This window comes from Rhinatrema bivittatum, chromosome 14 (genome assembly GCF_901001135.1).
Source record: "Rhinatrema bivittatum chromosome 14, aRhiBiv1.1, whole genome shotgun sequence".
Taxonomy (NCBI): domain Eukaryota; kingdom Metazoa; phylum Chordata; class Amphibia; order Gymnophiona; family Rhinatrematidae; genus Rhinatrema; species Rhinatrema bivittatum.
In genome coordinates, this window is record NC_042628.1 from 35,259,709 (window position 1) to 35,278,671 (window position 18,963).

At 46.9% G+C, this 18,963-nt stretch overlaps 1 protein-coding gene across 5 annotated transcripts in view; it reads left to right on the forward strand.

Moving 5' to 3' along the window:
- CFAP70 (cilia and flagella associated protein 70) overlaps window positions 1-18,963 on the forward strand; it is a 351,702-nt gene that overhangs the window by 247,871 nt on the left and 84,868 nt on the right. For all 5 annotated transcript variants that reach the window (XM_029576140.1, XM_029576137.1, XM_029576141.1 and 2 more), the window contains 3 exons: window positions 10,693-10,824; window positions 11,736-11,861; window positions 12,221-12,354. In XM_029576140.1, coding sequence (XP_029432000.1) covers window positions 10,693-10,824; window positions 11,736-11,861; window positions 12,221-12,354 — 392 coding nt within the window. The remainder of the gene's footprint in view (window positions 1-10,692; window positions 10,825-11,735; window positions 11,862-12,220; window positions 12,355-18,963) is intronic.

Consider the following 18,963-nt stretch of genomic DNA (forward strand, 5'->3'; position numbering starts at 1 on the left):
TACCAACAAGAGCGCGAACCTCAGGGGCGTCCCCCCTGAGATGACGTCATCCGCCTTCAATATTTAAAGGTCTCTATTTCACTATCTAACTGAGTTAGCAAGGGGATTGCTTCGGCTATACTTCCCAAGCTACTCTGCCTCCTCGGACTTACCAGAGGTACCCACTCCTCGGGGCCCCGCTCTTTTTCTTTACTTTCAGATTACAGATAGGAACCGGTACTCACTCCTCGAGGCCCCATGTTCCTGGACACTCTGAAGATTCTCTACTGCCTAGAAGCTATCGCTGCTACAAACAATTGTGAGTAACCATCGCTCTCTCAGAGCTTTCCCTGGAACCAGGTACTCGCTCCTCGAAGGCCTAAACCTTTCCAGCTCCTGAGCTTCCTTGAGACCTTATGTGAGTTTTGTCATCTAGTTCCGTTCATGAACTCTGCCTACTCTGCCTATTCACTTTCTACAGTTTCTCAACAGCTCAGCCATCCTGGATCGCTGTTCCAGTACCTGAGGGACTACAGCCCTGCCGGGCATATCAGCTCACTACTGCCACCTCTGGTGGTTTCAAAAACCTGTTTAATAAAAGAACTAATGTGTGTTCCCTGTACGTACCAGGATCAGTCCAGACTGCTGGGTTATGCCTCCCGTCCAGCAGATGGAGTCAGAGAGAAACTGAAAAGGCACCACTCATATACCCTGGTGCGCCCCCTGCGATCCTTCAGTATATCTCTGACTCCAGCAGATGAGAGAGCATAACCTGCGGTCCTGATCTCCTGTAAATTGGGAGGGGGTTTTCCCTATCAGGTTTGACTTACGATTTTCTGAGGAATCCTGTGACTGGATCAATTTAATTACAGGCCTAGTTTAACACTGTTATTTTCTGAGGAATCCTGTGACTGGATCAATTTAATTACAGGCCTAGTTTAACACTGTTAATAGGAGCAGTAGCAGGCAAGGCAGGGCACTGCCCTACAGCCTTTTCCCGGAGTTTCTCTCTGCCCTGCCCAGTGAGAGGAGGGGAGAATTAATCGGTGGGCCGGTCACTCTCCCTCTCCGCCTCCTGAGAAGTTTAATTCCTCGGAGAAGTTAGTCAGATGGGTATGCTACACCCTCTGCAGGCTCCATTGTATAATTGAATTGTGAGGTTTTTCATAGCTGCCGGTAGCAGCGCTATACACGTTAAAAAAAAAAAAAAACAAACAAAAAAAAACAAAAAACGAGGTAATTTATTTTTACTCTGCCTGCCTTACTCACTGTGGTCTCCGGAAGGGGTGGCTTGTCACCCGGCCCCTTTTCGCGCCGTTTTTTCTTCTTAAAAAAAAAAAAAAATGCCCAGAGGGTCAGTTTGTACTGCATGTGGGGAGCCGGGCCGCCGGCTCTCCTGCGAGGGCCTTTGCTCCCGGTGCCTTCCCGGGGGTGAGGGCTCCTCGCGGGGGCCAGCCGTGGCCGGGAGCTCTCCCTCACCGCGACTTGGGGCTCGGGCAGCGTCGGGCAAAACGCGGCAGTCCTCGCTGCCGGTATGAGGGAAAATTCGGCGGCCATTTTAGAAGTGCCTGATTGCGATGCCGTTTCGTCGGAGGAGGGAGAGGACCTCCCACCGCTGTCCCCACCGGACCTTAGCCCCCACAGACCCCGCGGTTTATCGGGGCTTCTAGATTTGCCACCTATGGGAGCCAAGGGAGGTTCTTTAAAAAGACCTCATCCATTTACCTCACAATTTGTTCTTTTGCTCCATAAGGCCTATATGGAGGCCGAAGCTGAATGGGAGCAGGGTGCTCCTGCCCCAGATAAATGTGGCAAAATTTCTACTAACTTGGGAGGGGATCCAAATCCAGACCCTCCTCCTCCTCCTAAACCTTTACGGCATATAGCTCCGGACCCTATTTCACCGGACCCACCGGTTCCGGATTCTGGTACGGAGGTGGGGGGTACGGACCCAGCTGACCCAGTTGAAGGGGACGATCCTCTCATTCTTCGGTTATTTCATAAAGAAGAATTAGATCCCTTGATCATTCATGTTCTTCAAGAACTAAGAATTCCGGTACCCCAGATTGAAACGAATTCCCAGCCAGGGGATTTTGAGTTAGACGGGCTTGCACACCCTCACATGCTTTTCCTTTTCACAATAAACTGTTTCAGCTTGTATCCAAGGAATGGGATAATCCGGAGGCTACTCTGAGTCAGCCGCGCTATGGATAAGCTTTACCCACTCCCTGCTGATTCTTTGGAGCTCCTTAGGGTGCCAAAGGTGGATTCGGCGGTCACTGCCATGGCAAAACATACCACCATCCCCGTAACTGGGGGTACGGCCCTTAAGGATCTTCAAGATCGGAAGTTGGAGATGTTGCTTAAGCGAATCTTTGAGGTTTCAGCATTGGGAGTACGGGCGGCCGTTTGCAGTTGTATGGTACAAAGGGCTACCCTTCGCTGGGTACAACAGATGTTGACATCTCAGGATCTGCCTCCGGGGGAAGCTGAGCAAGCAAACCGCATAGAATCCGCGGTGGCCTACGCCGCGGATGCCTTCTATGATCTCCTCCGCACTTCGGCACGGTCTATGTCTTCAGCAGTGTCCGCACGGCGGTTACTCTGGCTGCGTCACTGGGCAGCAGACTCTTCCTCCAAGGCCCAACTCGGTTCCTTTCCTTTTCGGGGCAAACTATTATTTGGCACCGAGTTAGAAGACCTTATTCGATCTTTGGGGGAGAATAAGGTGTTCAAGTTGCCAGAGGACAAGCCGAGATTTTTTCGTACTTCGGGTAACTTTCGCGGGCGATTTCGCGGGCAGCGCCGTTTTCGATCGGGGAGGGGTTCCTCTTACGCTTCAAGACAGCCGTCTACGCGTTCCCAAGCATGGACTCCTTCCTTTCGTGGTAGAAGGCCAGCCCGCGCAGGGGCGTCTCATACCTTCGCCACCTCTAAGGCGGCTCAATGAAGGGACGCAGGTCCATTCCTCCGTCCCGGAGGTCGGAGGACGACTCTCTTACTTTCGGGAGGAATGGGCCGCAATTACCACCGACCAATGGGTCCTCGACATTATAACTCACGGATACGCCTTAGATTTTGCACGGCCCCTGTGCGATTTGTTCCTTATCTCTCCCAGCGGTTCTCTGGTAAAACAACAGCGGATTGCTCAAACCCTGCAGCGGTTGCAGGCGATGGGAGCCATAGTGCCAGTACCGCCCGCCGAACAACGCACAGGCCATTCCGCCCAATTCTGGATCTCAAGCGGGTCAACAAGGCATTGCGCATTCCGCAGTTTCGGATGGAAACCCTGCGCTCAGTCATCGCTGCGGTCCACAAAGGAGAGTATTTGGCTTCCTTAGATCTCACAGAGGCTTACTTGCACATAAGAATACAAGAGTTCCATCAACGATTTCTCCGCTTTATGGTCCTGGGATCTCATTTCCAGTTCTGTGCCCTTCCGTTCGGACTGGCGACCGCTCCGAGAGTATTCACCAAGGTAATGGTGGTGGTGGCAGCGAGCCTCCGGAGGGAAGGAGTATTGGTCCACCCGTATTTGGACGACTGGCTCATTCGGGCAAAATCGCGTCATCTCTGCGAGGTCGCAATTCAGACAGTACTCCACCGACTACACTCCTTGGGTTGGGTAGTCAATTATCCCAAGAGCCAACTGATTCCCTCCCAGAGTTTGGAATTTCTGGGCGCCTCGTTCGATACAAGAGTGGGAAAAGTTTTCCTGCCGCAGGCAAGGATGGAGCGTCTGATGGCACACGTTCGTCGTCTCCTAGCCCTTCCCTTGCCAGTGGTATGGGATTATTTACAGGTTCTTGGTTATATGGCGTCCACCCTGGATTTGGTTCCGTGGTCTTTTGCGCATATGCGGCCACTACAGAGGGCGCTTCTGTCGCGTTGGGATCCCAAATCAGAGGAGTTTCAGATATCTTTGCCACTCCTACACCCAGCAAGGACCAGTCTGCAATGGTCCTTGCTGGGTGTAGGAGTGGCAAAGGAGTGGATCCGGTCCACTTGCTCCAAGGCATCGATTTGGAACCACCCCAATGGATCATTGTCACGACCGATGCCAGTCTGACGGGGTGGGGAGCAGTCTGTCAGTCTCAATCCGCTCAGGGACGTTGGACGCTTTCTCAGGCCAAGTGGTCTATCAATCGTTTGGAAACCAGGGCGGTTCGCCTAGCGTTACAGCACTTCCTGCCTTTGATTCGGAACAGAGCGGTTCGGGTTTTGTCCGACAATGCAACCACGGTGGCGTATATAAATCGGCAAGGCGGTACAAGGAGTCTTCCGGTAGCAACCGAAACCAGCCAACTGATGGATTGGGCAGAGGAGCACCTGTCTCGGATTGCTGCGTCGCACATCGCCGGAGTCGACAACATTCAAGCAGACTATCTCAGCCGGCAGCGATTAGATCCGGGAGAGTGGGAACTATCTCCCGAGGCACTCAGACTCATCTGTCACTGGTGGGGGACCCCCCGGTTGGACCTCATGGCGACTCGTTCGAATGCCAAGGCGGTTCGCTTCTTCAGTCGCAGAAGGGAACACGGGTCGGAAGGTGTGGACGCGCTAGTTCTTCCCTGGCCCGCGCAAGTTCTTCTGTACGTGTTTCCACCGTGGCCATTGGTGGGAAAAATATTGCGTCGGATCGAATCCCACGCAGGACCCGTCGTTCTGGTAGCTCCGGAGTGGCCAAGGAGGCCATGGTTCGCCGACCTCATCAACCTAGCGGTGGACGGCCCCTTGCGTCTCGGTCATCTGCCTCGTCTCCTACAGCAGGGTCCAGTATTTTTCGACCAGGCCGATTGCTTTTGTCTAGCGGCTTGGCTTATGAGAGGCGGCAATTGAGAAAGAGGGGATATTCTGAGTCGGTCATTACTACTCTTCTACAGGCTCGGAAGCCCTCTACCTCGGTTGCTTATGTCAGGGTATGGAAAGTTTTTGACTCTTGGTGCCAGGGTTTGAAAGTGTCGTCACGGCAGGCTACGGTCTCTCATATTCTGGCTTTTTTGCAAGAAGGTCTAAAGAAAGGTTTGTCCTATAATTCTCTTTGTGTGCAGGTGGCAGCCTTAGGCTGTTACCGCGGTAAACTTGACGGACTTTCCATTGCCATGCACCCGGACGTTGCACGATTTTTAAAAGGAGTTAAACATTTGCGACCTCCGGTATGCCCTATCTGTCCTTCTTGGAGTTTAAATTTGGTTCTCCGGGGTCTATGTACTTCTCCGTTTGAACCGCTACGAAGGGCTACTCTCAAAGATCTCACTCTCAAAACAGTTTTTCTCGTTGCTATTTGTTCTGCTCGCAGAATCTCTGAACTTCAGGCGTTATCCTGTAGAGAACCTTTTCTCCGTATTTCTGACTCGGGGTTTCTCTGCGTACCGTTCCTTCCTTTTTGCCTAAGGTAGTTTCTGCCTTTCACGTCAACCAGACTGTGGACCTACCGGCCTTTGCGGTGGATGGTGCTGAGGTGTCTCGGCACCCGGAGCTTCGCAGGTTGGATGTTCGAAGGACACTCTTACGGTACCTGGACATTACCAACCCTTTTCGGTTGTCTGATCATCTTTTTGTCTTGTGGAATGGTCCAAAGAAAGGCAATAAAGCTTCCAAGGCTACTATAGCCCGCTGGTTGAAGGAGGCGATTGTTTCTACTTACATTTCTCAAGGTCGCGCCGTTCCGGACGGTCTTAAGGCTCATTCTCTGCGTTCCCAAGCGGCGTCTTGGGCTGAGAGTGGTTTTATTTCCTCTCAGGAAATTTGCCGGGCGGCTACTTGGAAGTCGTTGCACACTTTTGCTAGACATTACCGATTGGACGTCCGCGCTCCGCCGGTAGACTCGTTTGGCAGTGGTGTGCTTCGTGCGGGACTGTCAGGATCCCACCCCGTTTAGGGCAGCTTGGGTACTTCCCAGCAGTCTGGACTGATCCTGGTACGTACAGGGAAAGGAAAATTATGTTCTTACCTGATAATTTTCGTTCCTGTAGTACCAAGGATCAGTCCAGACGCCCGCCCATGTCAGTGCAGAGTCCCGCGTCTGTCGTGTTTCCTTTTCAGATTCCATTGTTTTTTCCGAGCACTTGTTCTATTTTTCATATGGTTATGTTTCATGGCTTTTGCCTGGTTTCCTCGTTTTCCACATGTTCATATTTATCTTGATCTAGTCACAGAGTTTGCCATTGTTCCTAAATTCATACTGCTTTGTTATGGATTATACTGAAGGATCGCAGGGGGCGCACCAGGGTATATGAGTGGTGCCTTTTCAGTTTCTCTCTGACTCCATCTGCTGGACGGGAGGCATAACCCAGCAGTCTGGACTGATCCTTGGTACTACAGGAACGAAAATTATCAGGTAAGAACATAATTTTCCTTCTATCTCTATACCCAAGCCTAGCCGGTAGTCCCTCTCGGGATATCCTCCCGGGGGCATGGTCATCTGCCACCGGCCCAGGGATCCACCCACACCTATATCAGATTCATTACAGATTGCTACTCCTTAGCAAGACGATATCTGAGACGCTACAAGATTGCTGACTCCTCCTTCTTTAGGAGCCAATAATAACAGATTGCTAGCTCCGCAGTCTAACAGCAGATTTACATCAGATTGCTAACTCCTAGTTTGTCAACTAAGCTGATTTATAACATCTTCTGGCTCATTCTACCCATTCGCAGGCGGCTTCTTGGGTGGAGTGTCAAATGGCCTCACCGCAGGAGATATGCAGGGCAGCGACTTGGAAATCTTTGCATACCTTCTCCAGACGCTACAGACTGGATGTTCAGGCACCGGGTGAAGGAGGTTTTGGAGAAGCAGAGCGGGCCTCTCCAGATCCCATCCCAGGTAAGAAAGCTCTGGTAAATCCCAGGAGTTTGGACTGATCTGGGTATGTACAGGGAAAGGAAAATTAGTTTCTTAGCTAATTTTCGTTCCTGTAATACCACGGATCAGTCCAGAGTCCTTGCTTTCCCATGGAAGTATGGGAGAATCCGCTCAGTTATTGATTGATTTGTTTTCAGATCTGCAGAAATTGGATTGACTGTCCTCAAGTGGTTCTACAGGTTCAGTTCCTAGGAGGGTTAAGTGAACCGGTTATTTCTTTTTCTTGTTGAAGGATTATTGTACATAGTTATGGTGGTTTTTTGAGAGCCATTCTGCTTTGACATTGAATAATACTGCCGGACTGCAGGTGGCACCATCCTATATAAGGTGGAATTTTGTTTTGAAAACTTCTCTGTCTCCATCTACTAGGGGGGGGGGGGGGCAAAAACCCAGGAGTCTGGACTGATCCGTGGTACTACAGGAACGAAAATTATCAGGTAAGAAACTAATTTTCCTATCTTTTCTCTCTCCATACATAGAACAGAATAGTCTCTTCCTTTTCATCCTGCTATAGAAGTCCAGCCAAGTGGGTTATTTCCCTCTGCCAGCAGATGGAGGCAGAATACAGAAAAATTGCTGCTTACCTACTAATTTTCATTCCTGTAGGTCCACAGATTAGTCCAGTCTCTTGGGTTTTGCATCCCTGCTAGCAGATGGAGACAGAGAATGTTTTACTGACAATGCTACATATCCTAGTATGCCACCTTCAGTCCCTCAGCTTTGATCTGTACCCAAGCCAAAATGATAACCACACCTAAAAAATTATTAACAGCAAACTCCCCCAATGAACAGGAGGATGGTGACACCATAACCAATTGGAAACTCCGTCCAGAAACTAAAACCAATAATAGAATGGAGAACTATTAACAACTCTGCATTTTATACAAATAATCAGAACGAGAGGATGACTCTTCCACCATCCATGGGCGGGTCTCTGGACTGATCTGCGGTACTATAGGAATGAAAATTAGCAGGCAAGAACCAGTTTTCCTTTTTAGTAAGTACCCAGTTCAGTCCAGACTCCTGGGATGTACCTAAGCACCCCTAAACTGGGTGGGACCTGGAGAATCCTACTCGCAGAACATTCTCACCAAAGCCCATAGAAGTTGGAGCCCCAACATCCAAGCTATAGTGTCTGGCGAAAATGTGCAGTGACTTCCAAGTAATCGCCCTACAAATCTCCTGCAGAGATACTTGCTGAGCCTTGGCCCAAGAGATCACCTGAGAATCGTTGAATGAGCCCTGAAACCCTCAGGCACTGGTCAACCCTTAGATATATATATGCCAATCCAATCGCCTCCTTAAGCCAATGCACAATTGTAGCTTTAGAAGCTTGACACCCCTTCTTTGGACCATTCCACAGAACAAATAGGTGATCAGATCTATGGAAGTCATTGGTAACCTTCAGATACCTTAGCAGTGCGCCTCAAATCCAAGAACCTAAGTTCTCTTGCATGAGGCACAGATGAATCAAAATCTGGAAAACCTGAAAGTTCCACCATCTGATTAACATGGAATGCCGAAACCACCTTAGGCAGGAAAGAGGGCACCATGGGTAATGGCACCCTTGACTCTGAAATCTGCAGAAATGGGTCTTGGCATGACAATGCTGGAGCTCCGAAATCCTCCTGGCAGAATAATTAGCCACCAGGAAAACCAACTTAAGAGAGAAATCCTTTTAATGTTGTTCTCCTCAGTGGTTCGAACAGAGCCTCATACAGTCCTCTAAGCAACAGGTTAAGATTCCAAGACGGACAAGCTTTTCTCTGCAGAGGATGCAAATTCTTCGGCCCCCCCCCCCCCCAAAAGGAAATGTATAATATCCAGATGCGCTGATAGAGAATAACCCTGTACCTTTCCTCCAAGACAGCTCAAAGCTGCTACCTGTGCCCTAAGAGAATTAAAGACTAGACCCTTAACTAAACCCTCCTGAAGAAAAGTAAAAAAATGCGATACAGTAGCTTGAATAACCTGCATGCCATTGGCGATTCACCAGGACTCAACGATCTTCCAAACTCACACATACGCTAATGATGTGGAAGTTCATCTAGCCTGCAACATGGTAGTAATAACAGATATGGAATATCTTCTCAGCCGTTTCCTCTTAAAAGCTAGGCCAAGTGACAAAAGTGAGCCACCTGGTCTGAAAATATTGGACCTTGGTGAAGAAGATTCAACAGATGGCTAAACCTCAGTGTTCAGTCTATGGCCATGTTGACGAGTTCTGAGAACCACGGATGGCATGGCCACTCTGGAGTCACCAGGATCACGTTGCCTGGATGTTTCTCTATCTGCTGTATCACATTGCCCACCAGAGGCCATAAGGGAAAGTCATACAGCAGAACTCCTCGAGGCCATGTAAGAATCAAAGCATAAGTTAATCATAAGTCAATCATAATTCCTTCCACAAAGGCTGTTCTATAGTGGCTAGAGAAGGTTTGTGCTTGATATAGGTTGACTGCACTGAAGAACCATACTTTCCCGAAATTTCAGAAAACATGGGGCCCTTTTATACGTTGGGTTTCTTTACATCATGGTCTTGATTAAATATTGGGTTTTGAAGAGGATACTAATTATTTTCCTATTTCTTAGGAGCAATTATGTTTGGATACCCTGAGCCTTGGAGTTGCTTTGTTAATCCAGGCTTTTGAAGCTATTTGGTTAATACTGAATCCTTCAGCTTTGATAGTTACTGTTGGCAATGTATGTCACAATTGTTTTGTTTTGTTTTGTTCGTGCAGGAGGGGAGGGAGGGGGAAGAGGGTGGTTCTCTTTTTTTGTTTTTCTCTTTGATTTCCCCGATTCTGATTTTAATGGAATTTAAACCTAATGTTTTATGTGGGTTTTTTGGATTCCAAACAGTTAAATACTGAGACAGTATCAAAGTGATTGTATGGTATATTATTGTGCCTCACTCATTGTATATTGTTTATTGCATACTGTCTAATAAACTATAATTTACAAAAAAAAACCCCAAAAAACCATGTCACAGTGTTGCAGACCATCTCCCCTTTCCTCCTCCTTCCTCAGAGAAGAATTAAAAAATCCAGACTCTTCAGCTCCCCTTACCCGCCCCTGCTATTCAGTCAGCTGCTGAGCAATTATGCTGATAACATATGCTTCCAGCACGGATGCCCATACCTCTGCTGGAAGCACCCGGGATTGCATCATTTCCAGGTCTGAACTTCAAATGAGCTGGCAAGAAAGGTACTGAGGGGTGGGAGAGCTTGGAGAAGAGAAGGGGATGAGTAGCATAGGTGGGTGGCAAAGCCAAGGAGCCTGAAAGTTTTCTTCTCTGGGGAGGGAGGGGGGAAGAGCGCATGTTATAAAATTGCGCATCCATGTGTGTGTGCCAGGTAGCGCGCGCACATGGACACGCGCCGTATGTTTTGAAAATCTACCCCTACCTGTGTATCTTTGCTTCCTACTCTGTGCTCTGCTGTGTTACCATACTCTGTGGTCTGCATATGTAACTTTTTCACCCAACATGGATTGTTAGCGTTAACTGTTTTACTCTTTATTTGATTTCTTCTAGAGATACTCCCTTTTGTTCCTTCTGATGCAGTGTTTTGCGAAACACGGCTCCATATCTGGGAACAGAGCTATACTTTCATTTTCATTAGTGCTACACTTTCAGTTACCTGGATTTGAGTATTTTTTCCTTCCATAAATTTGTACACTTTCTATTTTATAATATTTGCAGACCCTTTAATCCCCACAATACACCTTTTTCTTTGGTTCTGTTCAGAAGCAGACAGAGGAATAACTGAGCATCCTAGGACCATGGAGATTCTATGTTGTCTTTTAAGAGCAGGTATACTGAAATAGTTTCTTTGTGTTTTCTACAGCATGCTGTGGTGAAGATTGTAAGAGAGAAGTATCTGAGGACAACAGCATTTGAGGACTCTGAGCAACTGCAGGCCTTCCTTGAGGAGCTATACATCTACCTGGTGGACCAGATGCATATCGCCCTTAACCAGGTGATCTGAACGAAAAGGGATCTAGAGGGGTGGGTAAGAAAGGGGTCTCTGATGCCCAATCTGTTATACTTTCTTGGGGCAATAATAAAAAAATGTATGCACTTTTACTTTGAAACTTGCTGTGGTTAACTGTTTAATTTTAGATCTTCTGTTTGGGTGGCCCTAGTTAACCAGTTAAACTTGGCCATCTGGCACTGAATATCAGTGGTGGCTATAATTGCACCCCTGGAACACATCTGGAGTCGCCTCTGTTTGGACTGGCTAAATTTGAGTGGCTTAAGGCTCAGATTTGGCTAGTCTGTGGGGGGGCCTTTTCAGCATTAGAAGTTTAATTGGTTGCCTCCTGAAATTAACGGGGTTAAGCCCTTTGAAAATCCACTTTTAAGCAGTAAACTGATTAAAAATCATTGGTTAAAAGTTGTCCTGTTCCCCTATGGGTAAACGTACTGTGCTGTTTCACAGTGTAGGTACTTTTATCCGCACCATAAAGAGAGGGCAGACAACATGTGGGAATTTCATTTTGAAAGCAGGTGCAAAGTCCATAGCCAAAGCTCTCTGGCTAGCACTTAATTTTCAAAGGGAAACTGTGGGGAATTTCCCTTTGAAAATATACTTGCAAAGTACCCACATTCCTGGAAGCAGTGCAACTTTTTAAAAAATTGCCCCCATAACTGTAACTAAAGGAGGGATTCTCAAGCCAATCCTCGGGATATACATAGTCAGACAGGATTTCAGTATATCCACGGTAAATAAGGATGAGATAGATTTGTACAAAATGGATGCAGTGCATGCAGATCTATTTCATACTTATTCATCGTGGATATCCTAAAAACCTGTCTGGTTAGTTGTGTCCCAAAGACTGGATTGAGAACCTAAAGCACTAATCGTGTTCTCTTTTGCTTTCTTGACAGACAATTTCAGATGACAGTGCTGGCCTAATTCCACCTCCCACTACTGACTCACAACAGCTACGACATTTTGCCCGGGAAGCAGAAATCAATGATGACTTTGAACTTGCAGCTGCTTATCATCAAGAGGTATGTGAGAAATACCAAATTATTCAGCATTGAAGGGATGGAGCTTGAAATCAGTAGACTTAAATTTCTTTTTGTGCTGTGGCATAAGCAGAATGTTATTCTCAATGTTACACTGCTGACATTCTGAGAGCTGCCATGGGCTAGTAGGGGATATAAAGGCACAGAAAGCTTCTATCGCCATTGTTCTCTTAGCTATGGAGAAAGTTGTCATTCTCAGAGATATCAGAATACCATGGCCTTTCCTTTTAACTGTTCCCTGCTGCTCGTGTTTTCTTGTAGCTATCTCTTACCACTTGCATTTCTTCATAACTTGTCCTGTTGCTAGTATGTCTTTATAATTGATGGTTTCTTCTATTCAGCGACTGGCCCAAGATCGTCAGAGTGTTGAGCACTGGCTTGATTATGGTATTTCCTGCCTTCTGACTGGAAATATTATGAAAGCCCAGGAGTGTTTCCATGAATCTATCACCCTGAACCAGGAACATCTGCACAGGTAGGATGTAGATAAGGAAGTGTACTTTTGTATTGGAAAGTATGTGTATCTATACGTAGGCATGTGTGACTGTGTGAGGTGTCCTGGACTGATCCTGGTACGTACAGGGAAGGTGGTATTTTTCAAATGTACTTCTGCATGTAAAAAATGTTTTACACAATAATCTGCCTGTTATGTGAGTAAATTTATGCAGAAATATCCTGTATGCACGTAGGTTTAACTGGACTAAGCAGGAGTGTTCCTGGAAGTGTAGTTGGGGGCAGTGTTTGGATTTATGCACATACTTTATAAAATTCAACCATATGTATGTAAATTTTGAGGACAACTTTGTACTCCCCAAATAACAGGTTTAATGTGCAGGGTATATTTGTGGGATAATTTCTAAAGTGGACTTATGCCTATAAGTCCGCTTTGAAAATTGGTTTATTTATGCACATATCTGCGGTGTAATCTATGCCTTCATCTTTCTCCTTCTGCCCTATCTTTCTCCTTCTGCCCTATCCTTATCTCTCTCCTTCTGCCCTATCCTTCATCTCTCTCCTTCTGCCCTATCCTTTCTTGCTGCTCTTCCCCTACCCCCCTCTCACACTTTTCTTACCTGCTCCCCTTCTCCCCCACCCCTGTTCATTGTATTTTCCACCTGCTTCAGTTTTTTGTAAACCGGCATGATATGCCCTATGAATGTTGGTATGTTAAAAGTTTCATAAATAAATAAATAAATAAATGCCAGATGTTTGAAAATCACCCTCAAAATGTCTTACTTCCTCTTCATCCAGTCAGACCAGTCCAGACGAATGGATTATGCCCACTGACCAGCAGAAGGGGTCAGAGATCAACAGGCTCGCTGATGTCACTCCTTACAGGCATCTATGCTGACACCAGCCTTCTAATATTCTCTGTCTGCAGCAGATGATAGACAAGCATCCCGTGCTGTGGACTACAGCCTGGTAGGCTGAAAACAAAAATTAGTTAGAGGCTCCTAGAGGTGAAAGATTTCTCTCCCTCCCTCATTTGAGTGAGGTCCTTGGTCATTTAAAAAAATAGAAAAAGGAATAGGTGGAATTGACTGAGAGGAGAAAGCCTTGTGCTCCCTCCCTCAGTTGAGCAAGGCAGGATAAGAGGGCTTCCAGGAGGTCTGGTGCGCTTCACTTTCCCTTGCCTTCTCTATTTTATTTTTTTTGTGTGAAAATATATTTATTGGCATTTAACATGTAACAATATATATCAAACTTCTTTCACAAACCAATCCACTGTTGTGATCGTGGACCCTTGGGCCGGCTAGAGTGTATGGAGGATGAACTGAAGGAGGGCCAGCAGCGGTACTTGTAGCCGGGAGGCGGATCAGAACCAGGATACCTGACAGGACCTTCACCTATACCAGCCCTCGTTCCCCGCAGATTGAGCCCTTGGGTGCTGGGGCTGGCAGGACTTAGGGAAATGTCGCCTGGCGAAGAGGAGTCCAGAGAACAGTCCTAGTCGAGGCAGCTGAAGGCTTGGGAAGTCCTAGACTGTCCAGGAGTCGAGGCAGGCAGCTGAGGTGCAAGACGAGGAGGCGGGCCAGAGGTCAGGGCAGGCAGAAGGTAGACGAAGCCAGAGAACACACCAAGGGTCAGGACAGGCAGCAGACAGAGAATATCAGGAACCAGGCCAAAGTTAAAACCGAAGAAGCAAGCAAGCAAGAACCGGAACACGGGAGCAGGAATGGAACTGGAGCAGGCAGGAAGGCTGGAACGGAGACAGGAACAAGCAGGACACTGGAATGGAGACAGGAACAAGCAGAATCAGCAACTAGCTACTCAAGGAGTCGACCTGTTGCCAAGGCAAGGCAATGAGGTCTGAAGCAGTCTTAAATAGACCTCTGGTGATGACGTGGGATTTGGGGCCGGGCCAAGGTTTCCTGCTGTGGCCCCTTTAAATCCCGGGCAGGTGCGCACAAGCGCACCTAGGGGCAGAGCAACCTGAAGATGCCGGCGGTGTCTCCCTCGTGGGAAGGACGCCTTGAGAAGGCCCCGACGTGGCCCGAGCAGGAATGGAGCAGGCCGCAGTGAGGGAAGCGAGCCGGAAGGTAAGGGGGGGGACCCTGCCGTGGCCGCCCGCGGCCGGGATTCCCAACATCCACCTAACTTATCATTTACATATACCCATTCCCTAGCCTCCCTCTTCCTCTACCCCTCCTCCCCCTTCCCTTACTTACCTTCTCTTGTCCATCTTCTGTTTCCCTTTCTTCTTCCTTGCTGTCCCCCAGTCTCTTCAATTGCATTTTTGGCTACTGCTTCTTTAATTAAGGCTGTCAGGAAAAATTTAAAAAAAAAGAAGATTGACAGAAGTTGAGTTTCCAGGGGCCTTGGGCTGTGGCGGCAGTGCTTCTTTGTCTTTGGATTGAGTTGAGGCTGGGTGAGTGGAGAAAGTGTGAAAATGTTGTTTTCCACAGAGACTGCAAGTTACATGCAGCATATATGATGGTGGCTGAGCACTGGAAGTACGCTGCAATTTGCAGTGCTTCAAACCTTAAAAGCTATACGTGGGGGGAGAAAGCAAGTTTTGTCAGGAGTGTCAGAAGGCCTGGTGGGAGCTCTGGAGTGTCAATTTCTTCACCATGGGGGGGGGGGGGGGGTACCGTGGCTGGTGCTGCAGCATCTTGTTTGTTTTCCATTGAAGCCCAGGGCCTGGAAGAAGCTCTGGAGGCCATTTTGGAGCAGTGAGAGGGATTTTGTCCCCCATCCCTTAAGCCCTTTGGGGCATGTGGGAAAGACCATGGTGCCCTCTCCATCGGCAGCATAAGGTGCTGTTGCATTGTATGCTTCTTCTAATTTTGATGTTTCTTCTTTATCATGGGCTGCCATTTCGCAAGAATTTATTAAAGGCTTCCAGATCTATATGGGACGGGGCACAGGACAGTGTCCTGTCCCTGATCTTCTGTTACTTTCATCTCCTGCTGAGGCCAGGCAAGGAAGAGGCCCAGGGCAGAAGAGGACAGGAGCATGGAAGAGGATTTCTATCCTTTGGCAGATTCCCTAGGATGTTCATAATCTGCCTCTTAAGAATAGTGAGGAAGACCAGAAGGATGGGGAATGTCTTCCAGAGACTGTACAAGATACCTCAATGTACTGTCTTTTTCACAAAGAGGAACTAACATCCCTTATTTCCCATTTCCTGTATACTCTGGATATTGCAGAGGAAAAAAGGGAAGAGAAGTCCAGTATCACTGAGGACCTGATTATGGTCAGTATTGGGAAATCACCATCATTTTTCCACTCCATAAGGTGGCTCAGCATCTAATTGATCTGGAATGGGTGTCTCCCAAGGCAAAATTTAAGGGAGATTGTGCACTAACCAAGAGAACAAATATCCCGGTAGAGGGTGGCACTACCCTTAAAGATTCTCAGGACAAGAAGACAGTTTGTTTTTAAGCAAGCCTTTGAGGTGGTTAGCATGGCCCTATAGATTGTAGTCTGCAGATGTATTTTAGTCAGATCTTGGTTACATCTGGCACAGCATGTGCAGGATGGCTCTTTGGAACAGGATACTTAACCAATGCCTACTTTAATCTGGTAGGTTCTTTGGCTAGGGGGGTTGCTTCTGTTGTAGCTGCAAAAGATTTCTTTGGTTAAGGAACTGGTCAGCAGACTCTCTATCTCGAAGTTCAGCTTATTTATTTATTTATTTATTTATTTAAAAACTTTTCTATACCGTCGCTAAGTTATATACCATCGCAACGGTTTACAAATAGACAAATAGGCACATAGACTAAGGTTAGTAAATCTAGGATATCGTACATTCTAACAGGTGCCAATAAAGTTCGGTTACAATTTCATAAATAAAATCATTATTTGAGTAATGTTGGTCAAGTCCAGATATATAATTGAGTTACTATCTCTTTGAGATATTACTTCTTAAATGTAGGATTGAGTAAATTCATTCTCATCTGCATTACTCTGTACTTTCATTCTCTAACAAAGCTTAACAAAGTTTCCCTTTAAGGGGCATCTGTTGTTCAGGGAAATGGAAAAAGCTTGGGGGACTCCAAGATGCCACGACTCGCAGAAGATGGAGCCAAAGCATCTTCTCAGTCCTTTATGTCTCGCAGTAGATTTCAAGACTTGAAGCTTTACAAGAGCAAAGGTACATCCTGTCGCAAGTTGAGAACCTTTTCCAGATACCGATCCTTTTGTCAAGAAAAGAGGTAAGGAAGGATCCTCTTGTGAGGATCCTCCCGGGCTTCACAGTGAGTTCTTGGGGTCTCTATCTCCACTCCCGGATATAGGTGGCCGCTATCAGTTTTTTGGAGATCGGACCAAATTACTACAGATTAGTGGCTGTTAGAGATCATTTGTGACAATTACACCCTGGAATTCTTCCGACCTGTTACAGATGCTTTTATGATTTTCCATTTCAGCAAAAAGAAGGAAGTGGTGAAAGCAACTCTAGGAATGCTTTCTAGCTTGAAGGCAGGGATTCCAGTTGCAAAGGAACAGGAATGTCTGAGATGTTACTCCATCTATTTTATAGTTCCAGAGAAGGACTGGTCCTGCTACCCTGGATTTGAAGCGGGTCAACCAGCTCTTGAGAGTAACTCATTTCCAGAAATACTAAAATCAGTGATTCTGGCAGTAAGAAGAGAAGAATTCCTGACTGCACTGTATCTGATGGAGGCTTATCATCATATGCCAATCAGGATGGATCATCAGCGCTTTCTTCAGTTTAAGGTTTTGAATCAGCATTTCCAATTTCAAGCCCTGCCATTTGGATTGGTGACAGCTCCAAGGACCTTTTCAAAGGTAATGGTGGTGGTTGCAGCAGCTTTACACAAAGAAGGAATCTTGGTACATCCTTATCTGGATGACTGGCTAATCAGAGCAAAGGCACACTCAGCTTCCTAGCCACCCAGAGGGTGATTCAGTTCCTGCAGGAGCTGGGCTGGTTAATACATTTCTTCAAGAGCAATTTGCAACTGGCCCAGTCTCTTGCATTACAAAGTTGGGCCATGTTCACCTAACAGAGCAGAAGGACCAGAAAATAGTGTGTCAAATGTGAGCACTTTTGGCTGCAAAAAATCCGATGGCGTAGTCTTACCTTCAGCTTCTGGGTTCCATAGCAGTGGGTTTGGATTTGGTGCCATGGGAAGAGCACAGATGAGGCCTCTTCAGAAAGCATTACTTTTCAGATGGAATCCTCAGTCATAGTGCTATTCCATAAGATTACAGGTACTAGAAGCTGTGAGAATCCGTATACCATGGTGGCTAAGTTCCCAGAACCTTGAAGTTGACATGGATCTTTGAAACTCCGGAATGGGTGACAATAACAATGGATGCTAGTCTAAAAGGCTGGGAGGCACACAGTCTGAGTCACTTTTCTCAGGATCAGTGGAATCCCAAGGAAGCACAGTGGTCCATCAACCAGTTAGAAGCCAGGGCAATTTGCTTGGCCTTGCTGGCATTCACTCTTCTCCTGAGAGGTTGGCGATCAAAATAATGTACGACAATGCCACAGTACTGGCATACATAAACCATTAAGGAGGAATGAAGAGTCCTTAGATATGGTTGGACATAGTTTTGTTCATTGCTTGGGCGGAACTGAATCTGAAGGCTTTGTCATCTCACATTGCGGGCATGGACAGTTCTCAGGCAGATTATCTCAGTTGCAATGTAGTCAATACCAGAAAGTAGTCTCTGTCTTAGGTAGTCTTCAATCAGATTGTGACAAGATGGGGATTGCCTTAGTTGAATCTCATGGCACCCAGCAGAAGTGCAAAGTTTTCAGTAAATAGAAAGAAAATCTCTCGTCCAGAATCAATGAATTGGTCCAAGTCTGGACAATGGACAGCTTTGGTACGTGTTTCTTCCATGACCCATGATAGAAAGGTTTCTCCAGAGAACATCAGAGTATCCCAGTCTGGTGATTCTGCTTGTGCCGGATTGGCCAAGGTGTCCCTGGTATGCAGATCTCATGTGATTACTTTGAGAGAAGCCCTTGAGGTTTTCATTCAATTCGAGCTTGCTGGCACAGGGTCTGGTACTTTACAAGGATCCAGATTGATTTTGTGTTATGGCTTAGCCCTTGAGAAGGCTAGATTATTAAAGAAAGTCTACAGGCAGTTGTGGCTACCTCTTACAGGCTAGGAAGTTTTCTAATTCCTTGGCTTATTGTTACGTTCTCCTCCTCCAGAGGGGAGGAGTTAGCTATCTGTTATCGCTCACCCCGCCAGGAGGGCGGAGTTAGCAATCTTTTCTGCTTTTCTCATGAAAGGGGGAGGAGTTAGTAATATGACATGATCTGCTCCTCCAGAGGTGAGGAGTTAGCTATCTGTAGTGCTTACCTCGCCAGGAGGGCGGAGTTAGTAATTTCTTAGCGAACTGCTGTTAGATGCTCCTGTAAGGAATGAGGTAGTAATCTGTTATGGATCAACTCCCAAGGAAGAGGAGTTGGCAGTCTGTTCAATGATACTCTTCTAAGGAGAGGAGCTAACAATAGGTATATCATACTTTGCTACTGAGATTGCAATTTATGATGCTTCCGCTACGGAGTAGCAATCTGTTATGTATAGGCTGCTGGCAAGTCCCATAGAAAGAGAAGGTAGCTTTCTATATAATATTTCTGTAAGCGGTGTTA